This window comes from Lolium rigidum, chromosome 3 (genome assembly GCF_022539505.1).
Source record: "Lolium rigidum isolate FL_2022 chromosome 3, APGP_CSIRO_Lrig_0.1, whole genome shotgun sequence".
NCBI classification, from domain to species: Eukaryota; Viridiplantae; Streptophyta; class Magnoliopsida; order Poales; family Poaceae; genus Lolium; species Lolium rigidum.
In genome coordinates this window covers 19570905-19584938 of record NC_061510.1, presented here as the reverse complement: position 1 = coordinate 19584938, position 14034 = coordinate 19570905, and the positions used below count along the sequence as shown (strand labels likewise).

Below are 14034 nucleotides of genomic sequence, written 5' to 3'. Positions count from 1 at the left end.
CAACCCGACCAGAAGAAGAAGAAACATTTCTACTCGACGATGGCGTAAAAGAAGTGTTCTTCTCTCCGTTAGTCGTGGCAACACCGATACCTGCTGGACCTAAGATACCGTTCAGGGCCATCGAAGTTGTTGTCGGTCCCGATTTGGAGTCGTGGATGCGTTTCTTGGCATTGTGGAGGGATACACACTGCATGCACTGACAGGAGGGATGGGGTGCGCGTAGCGGTCAAGACTTTTGTCCATGCAAGCACGGCCGCTCGCACTCATGCACCGTGCAGGACACAAATGCGTCCCATTCACTATGCCATACGACCGCCGAGATTGACACCGGCTTAGGCACATAGTCGACGAACTTAACGCGTTGCAAGAAGATGAGTCACACACGATGTTGGTGCATCCTATGGCGAAGCATGGTGAGAGCTAGTCCTCTCCTGCAGCCACACTTTTGCACCCGGCCATCGCTGCTAGCGCCGGTGAACAATGAGGAGATTCGCCGTACCTTTTTCGTCCAACGAGTCGCCCACTCACTGACATCCTCTATTGCGCCCGCGAGACAGGCAACAAGTTTTTCATGTGGAAGAACCTTTTTAAAATAATTTTTATTTGTAATTAAATATTGTCATGTGTTTTTGAAACCTAACTCGCTAAAGTTTCATGTTTGATGAACAAACATCATGACGTCACTAAAACTTTTCGTATTTGATGAACTAAAAAATTGCTACGAGAACAACCATACTTTTTAAACGGTATGAATGTATTATAGTAGATCGGTAAAACAAATGAACAATCATTGAAGAAAATAATACTCCGTAGAAAAGCAAAATACATTATTGTCGTCTAGCGTCACTACACTAGTACACTAGCACCACCCCTGACGGTTCCCGCCTTTTCCCCATTCCCCTCTCCGCCTCGAGCTCCTCGCCACACCCTAGCCTTATAGAAGCTTCCAACCCATCCAGGGTCCGGGATGCGGCAGCTCCGCTGGGCCTCGCAGCCCCTTAATTACCATGGCCAACATCGAGCCGCGGATGATGCTCGGGAACCGCAGGCTCTCAAAGGACGATTGGACGGCTATGCTGATGGTCCTCGACGCGATCGATGGCGACATCCCTGCCGTGAGGAGTAAGGTCCCCGCTTCGCCGGCTATCGGGTTTTGGTGCTCATGGATCTGATCGGTGTTTCTTTTTTGGGGATGGTGTTATACTCGCGCGCAGAGGCTGCGCAGAAGCTGCGGAGGTCGGGGAAAGGCGTGGAGGAGGCGGTGGCGGCGGTCAAGGACCGGCAGTACTCCGGCCGTGGGCCGCTCCACATGGCGGCGTGGGCCGGGAGGCTCGAGATGTGCAAGTTTCTGGTCAAGGATCTCCGCCTCAACGTCGACGCGCCTGGCGACGAGGGTAATTGGTTTGTTACTAGCAATAGCAGCAGAGTTGGGTTGACTGGTGCCTTTGTTCCTGTGCGACTGTGCCGAACCTTTGGAGTGGCATTGGTAGTTATTTTTTCTAAGTTGCGTAACTCTGCAAATTTTGATCATGCTCAAGGGCGCATTTGTTTCTTGAGAGGCTGGAGGATATCCCTGATCACCACCTATCCAATCAAAAATTCAAACTTAACTATTGATGTTACAGGAGTGCAGAGTGGCTTAGAGCGATCATGGGGGACATGATACACAACCATTGCTTTCTTTTATTTTGGTGTTGGTGGGTGGGATGCCCCTAAATTTTCTTGTGATTTTACGTTTCTGCAGGGAGGTTTGTCTTTTTATTTTTTCTCGAGGAAGTGTTTTGGATGTGCTGCTTCTGTGAAATGCATGCTGAATCATGGATCTATAAAACTTTGTGTTAGCATCGACATCAATGGTGGCATTGCGAGTGAATTTTCGCGCTCTTTGTTTTAATCCTATGACATAGCTCACCTGTCGTACCTGATTGTCTGATGTTCTAGTATGCATTTGGCAGCCGCAAATGCTCTTGATTATCTACCACTTTATGTTGGTTGAAAGCAAGAATTGTTGACCATTCTTATTAAATCCTCTTGATTGTGTGATGTTCTAGTATGCATTTGGCAGCCGCAAGTGCTCTTGATTATCTACCACTTTATGTTGGTTGAAAGCAAGAATTGTTGACCATTCTTATTAAATGCTTGCCTTTATTATGCTCTGCTAGGTTCAACGCCTCTATTATTTGCAATATTAGGTTGTGGATCTACATCAGTTATAAGATTTCTTCTTGATCATGGTGCTGATCCAAACAAAGCGGCTGCAGAAGGGTTTACTGCGCTCCATCATGCTACACTAACAGGTTCTCTTCTCTTTACCCCTGCCTATGTTCGTTTCAGTTTTTATTACACATAGTTTGCCCTGCCTGGTCTGCTATGCTTCATATTTACCTGTAACTGTTGTGATGTCTGTCCTACAGTAAGTCTCAGCTCTTCTGTTTTTCTATGTCTTGCACATTGTACTTTTGTACCTATTAACTAAAGGTGGTGACGATAAAGTTTAATTAGTGATGCATTTTTTGGGCTAATAGGTACTATTGGCAATCTAGAGGCAATAGGAACAATTGTCATTTGATGTTTTTTTTGTTCAGATAGCTAGTTCAACAGTATGCCATGTGCATAAACTTTTCCCTTGAACAATGCACAAGTAGAGTTGAACAGGACTCGACTATGGCTTAAAATACTAGTCCTCAGCTTGGAAAATCTATTGGCTTTTGGTCTGTCTGGTTAGGTATGGCCAGTTTCTTCTTCTTTGTTTGTTGCATTGCCTATGCTTAACCATTGGTGTGGATCAGGTTCTGGTCAGCTGCCGAACACCTCTTTGGGTCCTACCTATGTTGTAATAGTTTCCCAGTTTGCTACTGCTTGTAAAAACTGTTAGGGCAATATGCTTGTTGTATTACCAGGGGCCAAAGGCCACAATATATAGTACATGTACAGGTGCACATATGCAGAAAGCCCCCTAACATATGGGGAAACTACAATAGACAAATATATACATCTAACACCCCCCTCAAACTCATGGTGGATCCACAACACTGAGTTTGGAGAGTAAGAAATCATGCTCGCGCTCGAGTCCGTGCCTTCGTAAAGAAATCCGCCAACTGCAAATCTGAAGGCACATAATGAACCGCAACAACATCATCCCGTACCCGTGCACGTGTGTAAAAAGCATCAACACCGATATGCTTGGTCAGCTCATGCTTGACCGGATCACGTGCAATACCGATAGCACTCTGTACTCGTCGGACAAAAGTGGAGTGGGTGTCGTAACAAAGACCCCAAAATCTGCAAGCAACCACCGTAACCAAGTCACCTCAGCAATCAACAAAGCCATAGCCCGCAACTCAGCCTCAACACTCGAACGGGAAGCTGCGACTCGTTTCTTCGTCTTCCAAGCAACAAGCGAACCACCAAGAAACACACGAGTAAGCGAAAGCGAAAGACGATCCGTAGGATCACTCGCCCACGTAGCATCCGAATAGCACTCGGAGCTGGAGAGAGCTGGAACGGGGAAAGAAAAGGCGACGAGTGATCGTGCCACGAAGATAACGAAGAACACGGAGGAGATGACTATAGTGAACAGTGGTGGGAGCCGAGACAAACCGACTCGGAATATGAACAGGATAAGAAATATCAGGACGAGTGACCGCAAGATAAACAAGACTCCCAACAAGATGGCGATAACGGGTGGGATCAGGAAGAGGATCACCATCAGTAGGACGAAGCTTAACATTAAGCTCCATAGGAGTATCGACTATGCGCTCATCCCCAAGAGCAGCACGAGCAAGAAGATCCTGAATGTACTTTTCCCGAGAGATAGAAAAGCCATTAGAAGTGGAGGAAACCTCAATGCCAAGAAAATAGCGAAGAGGACCAAGATCAGTCATAAGAAACCGATCGCGAAGACGAGCCTTGACGAAGGCAATATACTCAGGATCATCACCAGTAATGATCATATCATCAACATAGAGAAGAAGAAGAGTACGTCCACGAGGAGAAGTGTGAACGAAAAGGGCGGGATCATGAAAACTAGGAGAGAAACCAGCAGCAGTCACCACAGAGGCGAAGCGCTCAAACCAGGCACGAGGGGCCTGTTTGAGACCATAGAGAGAACGTCGAAGACGACAAACCATCCCATCGGGAACAGAATACCCGGGAGGAGGCTGCATGTAAACCTCCTCACTCAATTCGCCATTAAGAAAAGCATTCGAACATCAAGCTGGGAGACGGACCAACGGCGAACGAAGCAACGGCAAGAAGGGTACGCACGGTAGTCATATGAGCCACGGGAGCAAAAGTCTCATCATAGTCACGGCCGTGCTCCTGCCGAAAGCCACGAGCCACAAGACGCGCTTTATAGCGCTCAAGAGATCCATCGGAGCGAGTCTTAATTTTATAGACCCACTTACACGTGATAGGACGAACACCAGAAGGGGGAGAAACAAGATCCCAAGTGCCAGTGCGCTCAAGCGCAGCGATCTCCTCAGCCATGGCAAGCTGCCATTCAGGATGACGCTCGGCATCCCGATAAGAGGTCGGCTCGGAAACGACAGAAAGACCATACTGACTAGGAGAGTAACGAGCTGGAGCACGACGCTGACGAACAGGCCGTGAAGGGGGAAGGTCATCAGCGGAGGACAACTCATCAGAAGAAGAGGAAAAAGGGACAACATCAGAAGGATCCGAAACCGGAGAACGAGGAGTATTAGGTGGACTAGACGGGGGAGAGGATGGCGCCGAAGGGGGAGCATCAGGACTAGGAGGGGGAGGAGATGGGATAGCAGGGGGTGCATCCGGAAAAAGAAAAAAAGAGATATCATCCACCGGGTAAGTACCCGAGGTGGGACGAGGATAAAAGGGACGCGTCTCATCAAACGTGACATCACGAGAGATGCGCAGCCGACGACCAACGGGGTCCCAACAGCGATAGCCCTTATGCTCATCACTGTATCCGAGAAAAACACACTCAACAGACTGAGCGGTCAGCTTGGTGCGATCGCGAGGAGGGAGAAGAACATAGCAAACGCAACCAAATAAACGAAGTGTCGAGTAATCCGGAGAGCAACCAGAAAGACGCTCGAGAGGAATGCCACCTTGAAGGGCAGCGAGAAGGCTGAATGTTAATGAGGTAAGTCGACGTAGCGACAGCCTCAGCCCAGAAATGCGGTGAAAGAGAGGAAGCAATCATCATAGCACGGGTAGTCTCAAGAATATGACGATGCTTACGCTCGGCGACACCATTTTGAGCATGGGCGCCGGGACACGAGAACTGAGCAAGGGTGCCCTGCTCAGCAAGAACACCACGAAGGTGCTGGGAGATATACTCGCCTGCAGAGTCAGCACGAAACACATGAATAGGCGTGGAATACTGAGTACGAACCATGGCTGCAAAACGCTGATAAATAGAAAGCACCTCACTGCGAGAGTGCATAAGAAACAACCAGGTGTATCGCGAAAAATCATCAATAAACAAAATATAGTATCGATGACCCCCTTTCGAAGGAAAGGGAGCCGGACCCCAAACATCCGAATGAACTAAATCAAAAGGTCGCCGAGATACGGACGTACTAGTAGGATAGGGAAGCTGAATCTGTTTGCCTAGCCTACAACCCCGACACGAATGCAAAGACACATCTCCCGAGACGGACCCCGGAAGACCACGACGAACTAATGACGATAAACGGGAGCCACGAGAGGTGACCCAGCCGATGATGCCACCGCTGAAAAGATCCGAGTGACGAAGCAGCAACCGCAGGAGAACCGCGCAGATGAAGTGGCAGTAGAAGGAACGCGAAGCCGGTCCTAACTCCCGCAGCCACGGGGACTCAAGGCTGCGAGGGCCAGCTCCAACCAGGGCCTCGTGTACGGCGGTCCCGAATAGCACAAGAATCAGCGTCAAGAATGACGCGACAACCAGAATCGATAGGTCGACTAGCGGAAAACAGGTTCATCTTAAGACTAGGAACATGGGAAACATCGAGGAACGAGAGAAAGAGGTAGTAGAAAGAGTGCCTCGACCGGAGACGAGGAGAGAGGTACCATCAGCCGTGATAACACGAACAGGCGAAACAAGAGAGCGAAGAGCAGAAAGAATAGAAGACGCAGAGGTCATATGAAAAGAAGCTCCAGAATCCAGATACCACGGGGATGACGTACCTGACTGTGTGGAAGGTGATGGTCGCGCGGAGCCAGAAGAGCCAGGCACAGAACCAGCAGTACCCGTCGAGGAAGAGCCTGTACCGGCGAGCAGACCTCGAAGACCACGGATAATGTCCTGATCAGATAGCGCAACAGCAGAAGATCCTGAAGAACCAGCCTGACGACGAGTAAGATGCGGCGGGCGTAAGCTGGGATCCCTCGCCGGCAAGTAGAGATAGTGTGGCCAGGCCTGCCACAGTAGGTGCAAGGAGGTGACGTCGAACCACGAGGCTGCTGGGGCTGACGCTGACCCTGTAATGGAGGAGTAGGAAGTATCGGCTGTGCCGGAGGCCGCAACGAAGCCGATGGCATAGGAGGTCCACGAGCAGACGGCACAGGAGGGCCACGAGCAGCAAGAACAGAGGGAACCTCAAGAAGACCAGCACCACGAAGACGAGTCTCCTCAACACGGAGCTCAGCAAGTACCTCAGAGAGCGGAACACGACCACGGGCAAGCAGCTGGGCCCGGCGCGGCTCAAACTCCTTACGGAGCCGCGACAAGAACTCAAAAACGCGCTGAAACTCCGGATCCGCGCGCACGGTCGAGACAGCGAGGACAGGTGGCACACACAGCTGTATGCGGAGAGAATCAAGCCGACGCCAAATAGCGGCACTCCGAGTGTAGAACTCATCAATAGTAGAATCACCCTGCTGAAGGGCATGCTCTCGGCGGACCACGGATAGGTAGAGAGCATCCCCGGACGGGCTGATAGCGCCGACGAAGAAAAGCCCACCGAGCAGCAGCGGTGGGAAGACCCATAAACTCAGCAGACATACCGAGGCAGAACACCGGAGGTGAGAACAACGAGCAGCACGAGCATCCTCATCTATCCACCGAGTGTACTCGGTCGGATCCAGCCGGTAAGTCGCAACGGCGATAGAGTGGTCCCGGACCTTCCGGTCATAATCAGCCGAGAGCGGTGTCATCGGCACTCTTGGCTGCATCCTTATCCGCCCGAGTAGCATCGGGGGCAAGGGCAACGGTGGCGGTGCAACAGGCACCGTAGGAGCAACGGGGCGCGGCGGACGAGAGACCTCGCCGTAAAGCACACCCCAAAGACGAAGACCGCACATGTGAACGTGCATGAAGGCAGCGAAATCAGGGTAATTCGCGCCATCAAAGATCACCGGGCAGCGAGGGATCGCAACATAGCCCGAGGAAGACATAGCTGTTTTTTTTTTTTAAACCGAAGTCAACTGCGGCCGGATCAAAGTAGAGCTAAGCAGGCCGGCGGCGGAAGCAGAGCGGGCCACGCGGATCGGGCCACGAGGCGAGGCGAATCGATCAGGCTCACGAGGCGACGCGGAGCGGCCAGAGATGGATCCAGGCAGAAGAATCAGCGGCAGGGCGGATCCAGGCGAGGCGCCACACGCGGGAGAAGAGGCGGGCGGGCGGATTTCCAGGCAGGAGATCGGCCGCGCGGGACGGGCGTCGACTGGAGAAGATTGCGCCACGCGCGGGAGAGGAGGCGGGCGGGCGGATCCAGGCAGGAGATCGGCCGCGCGGGACGGGCGTCGACTGGAGAAGATCGAGGCCGCACGGGACGGGCGGCGACTGGAGAAGATCGAGGCCGCGCGGGACGGGCGGCGACTTGAGAAGATCGAGCGAAGAGAACGAACGGAGATGGGCGACGGAACAAGTAACGTCGGCCGGGATTAGAGGATCAATTTTGCTCTGATACCATGTTAGGGCAATATGCTTGTTGTATTACCAGGGGGCCAAAGGCCACAATATATAGTACATGTACAGGTGCACATATGCAGAAAGCCCCCTAACATATGGGGAAACTACAATAGACAAATATATACATCTAACAAAAACCACTTAATATTGCTTTACATATTTACTTCAGCTTACATGTTTGTAGAAACGCCCTACCGATATATTTTTCAAATATTAGGCGCTTGGCCATGGTTACATTTTACTTATTAAACATATAAACAAGGTGGCTTTCTAATATCAATCTGCAGAGATCGCAAGGCAAAAAAAAATCTAATTTTAGATGCTGCCTGCCCAAAAAGACTTTCCTTTTGAAGTTTTTCCAGTTCCGTTTGCAGTCCTAACCATATATTGGGACATAATAAGCAACTAAATCGTTCACCAGGCACACGCACCGATGCAGAAGAGGCAGGCGGGAGGATGTGGGCAGCTAACACCCGAGGTAATAAGCTATTTTTCGTATTATTTTTAATGTACCCTAATGGTAATGTGACCTGAGCATTTTCATTTATTTCATCCAGATACCTGTGAAATAGCAGAGTTATTATTGTCCAGGGGAGCTTATGTTGACCCTATGTGCATAAGAGGAACACCGCTACACATTGCTGCTCAAAGTGGAAATGTGAGAATGGTTGAATTGTTGTTGCGGCATCAGGCAAATGTAATATCTTTTTTCCCATCTTTGATTTGCTCTTTATGATCAATATTATGTGTGTTGTATACAGTACAGTATTCTCTTTAATATGGCTGAGAAGTCATGACTGGATGAATAGGGTTGGGCCTAGCAGTATATTTCTCCCTCTCCCAACCCTGCTTATTCCAAAGATTTCATCCTGTCAAGGTGGAATAGGTGTTTACTTCCTTGAGTTGGCTGAGCCAGGACTTCTTTTTTATTGGCCGAGTCTAATTTTATGGCTCTTTGCATCCTTGTATCATGTATCTCTTCATTAATCTTTAGATCTCTCCTTGTTTAAAATGTACTATTAGATTCTTGATGACTGCATGCTAGATTATAACATGGTTAAACCATGATTCTTTTGTGTAGTCATATAAGTCACTCGCAGATCCTTTCTACCTACCTGATGGTGCTCACCTCTCCTCTCCGCTTCTTCCCATCTTATCCACACGACCGCTTACGTAGTGGCCATTCCGAGCATTGGTACTGGGTAGTTTATGCGCGAGTTTAATCTGACGTTAGCGACAATGGAGCTTTTATGTGGCATGCTGTGCTCTTTGATTGTTTATTTGACCCATATATGGTGATTAGTTGCAGATGAAGCTTTATTATACAAGATGGACATGAAAAATGTATGGAGGTTTAATCCTAAAACATAAAATAAGCTCTTTTGATTAGATACTTTTAGTTATCAAGCCATGTATCTGGATGGGCTACATATATGTAGCTTAGACATTACTTTTCTGGTGTTATCATAAAATGATCTTAGACACTTGATATATTGGTAGAGCAAATCAAGATGTACATCTTTTTGTTTAGCTTTGCATATTTGATTGTGTCAAAACTGAAATTGGTTACATGATGCTTCTTGTTAGTGCAACTTGACTTGATATCACATTCTAATTTGTACTGGCATGTTCTTATAGGTGTATATTTCTCTTATTAGCAAGTAAATTGAGTGAACCAGGATCGGCACATACCCTATAATATTAGTGCCTACTATCCTCAAAAAAATATTATGTGTCTATTCCTTGTCATACGAAATCGAAACTGTAGATAAATGAGACTTTGTGCAACCCAAAAGTATTAACCGATAAATGAGAGAATCCAATCCTTGTTAAATTTCTCTAATCAACATGTTATTTATGCCTTGGACATACAAAAAAAGGGTTATAGTTTTTTATTTCTTACTAATGCAGGATTTTCTAGCCTTTGTGCAACTAAATGTATGCTATATTTAAATCTGGTCATGCACCGTTAGTTGGCTACATCCTGTTTGCTCAAGTAATTTTTATCTGGTTCAGGAACTAGTTGACATCAAGTAATCGGCATTTGCTATACAGACACTTCTGTCTCCAATTACATTTCTGAAGCTGCTAGTTTGTTTGGATTGAGAACAATTAATTAGCCTCCTGTGCGCTGCTAGGTGGAACATTTTGTATTACGTAAGTCGGTTGGAGTCTAACATTGAACAATAAGCCTTCTGGCATTGTCTAGATGGCTAAAGGAAAAATTATATTTCCGTGAATCTGCTGGCCTCAACATACTAGCCAAGTTTTTGCCCATTAGAGAGTTTTTTTTTGTGCTGATTATACTAAAAAATTGAGATCTAACTTCGATGGCCTAGCAGGATGTGGGAGAAAATTTCCTTTCTAGATTAATGTAGGAATTTATCACTGGATTAGTGTTCTAATTCACTCAATTACAACTGCCTTTGCTGCCTCTGCGATGATGCTTTGTTGGAAACCAGGGGTTCCAGGGACCATCTTTTCTGGAACTGTAATTTCAGTATGCAACGGTTGCAATCCATCAACATCACACTTGAAGACAATCTTGAACTCTCTCAGATGATTGCCACTGTCAGATGCAAGTTTGGAGGGCCTTTCTTCTTTCAAAGTGTTTTCCACTGCCTCCTGGAATATATGGAAGCAAAGGAATGCTCTCATTTTTAATAATCTAACACCTACTGCTAGAGCTTGGTCATTTTCTTCTAAAAGACATATCCTCTTATAGCCTGGCTAGATGCTCTATAGTTTTCTTTGGGCTAGCCCCATTTGTACATTCCCTACATCCCTTCCATCTTGTATATATTTTATCTCTTTAGTAAAATTTTACTATCGGGGCCTGCCCACAGCTTTCAGCTCAAAAATGTGTACTGATTGAAAGGAGCCTAAAATACTAATTAGTATATACATATATAACATGATACAATGAAAAAAATAAACAAAGATGATATGGCATTGTTTTTTCTTTGGTGATTTTTGGTATGCAAACTATTTTCGGTAACTTGTTACATGTTCGCTAGAAGTTGCATATCAGAATTTGATAATTTATTTTTCTCCGGTATCTATTTTGAAATATTAATATTTTCTTTACCCTTCCTCCAGCCTAACAGAGTTGTGTGCTTATACTATACACCACTGACACTGACTATCTTCGCTTCTTCAGTTAAATGCGCGGAACTACTTATTAAGGTGCAGTGACTTGTCCCTTTAGAGCTCCTACCATAGACAGTTTTGCGATGGTTATGTTGTTTCTAACATAAGCACAAGCTGTTGTATATTACTATAGTGTAGAAACGCTATCTTAAACATTCAGTATAATGTATTCCTTTTTTTTAGGCTGGTGCTGATGCCAATGCTGGTAGGCCATTTCAACCATTAGTAATAGCTGCGGCCCATGGCTTCATTGACTTCATCAATTGTTTGTTGGAAGCTGGCGCGAATCTAAATGTTCCTGGTCAAGTGAGTTTTCGTACTATTCTTGTCGATCTTCTGAGTTGCCTATGAATGGCTTAATGTAGCTGCAAAGATCTGTAATAGATTTTTGGAATGTTAGTATGTTACAAGTGTCTAATAGCACAGGTAAATTTAGACCTTTTGGCTAAGGCCTTAAATGATGCCACATGTTGACATTGGGTTTAGTTGGGTTTAGTAAAGCATTGCTTGTTACTAACCTGTTTTATGTGTACTTCCCATTTTCTAATGAATTTTGCTCAATGAAAATTGTCGAAGGCTGTTACTTCAAAAGGAACAAAGTGACTAGCCTGCTAAGGACCAGTATTGACTTAGACTCCACAAGGAAGTGAAGAAGCAGTGTGCTATAGTGTGGAATTAAGAGTTTAGAACAGTTATGATTAGTCTGGAAAATAGGATAGAAGATGGGAAGTTGTTGTTATCCAGTTTGAATACTGAAATAAAATTTAGAAATGTTGCACTTGCAAACTAAGGTGTTTTGAAACTATGACGTAATTAGTGGAGTTATTTTATAACTCGGTGAACTTTTGGCCAAGATGCCCCACAATGAAGCCGTATGTCCGATCTCTTACAATTTTCTAAGCATTCATGCACCCGTTCACTCTTTAGACATGTCCAGAATATAATGGGAAATCTGGCTACACATACATTTGCGTAGACATTCATATTCTTCTGTACATTACTAGCCCTGCACAATCGCCTATAATTCGTCATATTTTGAATCTCATGGCAATATCAGTGTAGGCCTTCTCCACACTCTAATGTTATTGCGTGACGGAGACCCTAATTTTTTTCCCCTTTGATATCCTTCTGAACAGTGTGGTAGAACTCCAGCAGAAATTGCTGTAGTCGGAGGATGGATGGATTGCGCTGAGATTCTTTCCCCTCTTACATCTGCAGGCATTCATGTAATAATTCAACATGCGTACTATTTGAATTCAAGAACAAATTTGTGTATGACTTTCAATTGTTCATTTGATTTAGGATCCTATCTTTGGTGAACATGATGGATGGACTTTGAAAGAGCAAGAGGATGCTGCATTAGAGGAAAATAGCGGATTTGCTTTGAAAATGCAAGAGGATGTCACATTCGAGCCTATGGTTTTGAAAATGCAAGGGGATGCTGCATTTGAGGAAAATGCTTATGCTTATGCTTTGGCTCTGTATACCAAGGTATATTCTTGCATCATATAGTTATCATTAGCTTTGTGTGCACTTTACTTGTTGGTCAACCCTTTCTGGCCTAAAATGCTTTGGATTTTTTTTTTCGATAAAGGGAATATATTAATATCAAAACGATACCAATTACACCCAGCCTCTGTAACAACGCACCACCCTAATGGCACTACGGATGCACACAGCCGAAAAGAAGAAAAGAAAACTAAGAAACAAAAGTCATGTACAGACTCTTTATTCCTTGTGTCGTCCTACACTTGTGAATCAGATGTGTATCCTATTTTGTATGCGTACATATGGTTTTTGAAGACAAGAAAGGGCTTTAGATTATTTTGTCTGCATCTAATTATATGCCTGGTGTCAATAAAGCGTGACTTGATGTCTGCAGGCTATGGAGGCTGACCCTGCTGATTCAACCTTGTATGCCAAGAGGAGCCTCTGTTGGCTGCATTTGAGTGAAGAGGACAAGGCTTTAGATGATGCTAATACCTACAAAGCTATGGAGATGGATCTTTCAAATTCCTGCTATGAGCAAGCAGCAGCTCTGGTACTGACCAAGGTGAGCTGCGGCAGGCAGTGGCATTCTGTTGTTTTCCATACTCTGTTGTATTTTCCCTGGGCATGCACTGATGTCTGCTTGTTCAGGAGTATGCACAAGCATGCCAAGCACTCATGTCTGGATTGAAACTGGACTTGAGAAGCGACGATCTGGATTGAAATTGGACTTGACAAGTGAATGACAGCAGCCGGGTGAAGGAACTTGGCAACCTCTTCTCTTTGCTTGCTTCCCAATTCCCATTGCTTGCTTGGATTGCTCCTGGCAGGCTGTTCTTGTAATTTGTTGTTCAGATATGCTGAGACTGCTTATATGTTTTGTCGGTGGTGTATGTCCCTTGTGCGGGTCAGCGCGATTGCAACCGTATGGTGTTAGTATTAACTTATGGATTAAACTTGCAGGTACTACTGCACCAGCTGAGATTTTGGAGGTCTTTTTGTTGACATGTTTTTAGGACACTGCATTTTCGTTTGAGGTTTGTCTGTGTTTGGCGAAGGGAGAAACCGAACAGTCTGAGATGTACTGTATCTAACATATGTACATGAGTAGCTGGAGATGTACCTAATGCTAACATATACTACCATGATGCCCAACTGAGGGGCCTGTTGTATTTGTAGATTAAATACATGCTCCTCACAGTTGTGTTTCTGAAGATGTTCCACGCCACCTCTGCTCTACTCCATTCAGCAAAAGCAGAGGAAATCAAAACCAACCAGCACACACGTACACAGGCATGGTCATGTACAAAGTTAATGAAGAAAAATAAATAAACAAAGCACATCCATCCATCACGGTCAAGCTAGTCCGTGGGAGAGTGAGGTCACAACTAGTATTGCTTCACAAACTGGATTCTGGCAGGGGAAGGAATGATCCGTCACTGACGAGTGAGAGCCCGCTGGATTTTCTCAGGCGTGATCCTGAGGACGAGGCCGGGGAAGACGTCGACCTGAGGACG

General features: G+C 46.0%; 1 protein-coding gene across 2 annotated transcripts; it reads left to right on the top strand.

The window, feature by feature from the left end:
• The first annotated feature begins 968 nt into the window (after positions 1-968).
• Positions 969-13641, top strand: LOC124694944 (ankyrin-1-like). 2 transcript variants are annotated; one of them, XM_047227865.1, is made up of 11 exons: positions 969-1122; positions 1215-1394; positions 2163-2297; positions 8301-8357; positions 8437-8576; positions 10979-11065; positions 11213-11335; positions 12166-12243; positions 12332-12520; positions 12912-13082; positions 13169-13641. In XM_047227865.1, exons 1-11 carry the CDS (start codon positions 1008-1010, stop codon positions 13238-13240), a joined length of 1347 nt encoding a protein of 448 aa, XP_047083821.1. In that variant the 5' UTR covers positions 969-1007; the 3' UTR covers positions 13241-13641. The 2 variants fall into 2 exon arrangements, with proteins under 2 accessions (XP_047083821.1, XP_047083819.1); XM_047227863.1 differs by having other exon boundaries at positions 12166-12255.
• Positions 13642-14034: the final 393 nt, after the last annotated feature.

Coding starts and splice junctions, on each gene's coding strand:
- LOC124694944 (XM_047227863.1), top strand. CDS start 1,008: ATGGCCAACATCGAGCCGCGGATGATGCTCGGGAACCGCAGGCTCTCA. Junction 2,298..8,300: donor CCATCATGCTACACTAACAG/GTTCTCTTCTCT, acceptor ATCGTTCACCAG/GCACACGCACCGATGCAGAA. Junction 12,521..12,911: donor CTTTGGCTCTGTATACCAAG/GTATATTCTTGC, acceptor TGATGTCTGCAG/GCTATGGAGGCTGACCCTGC.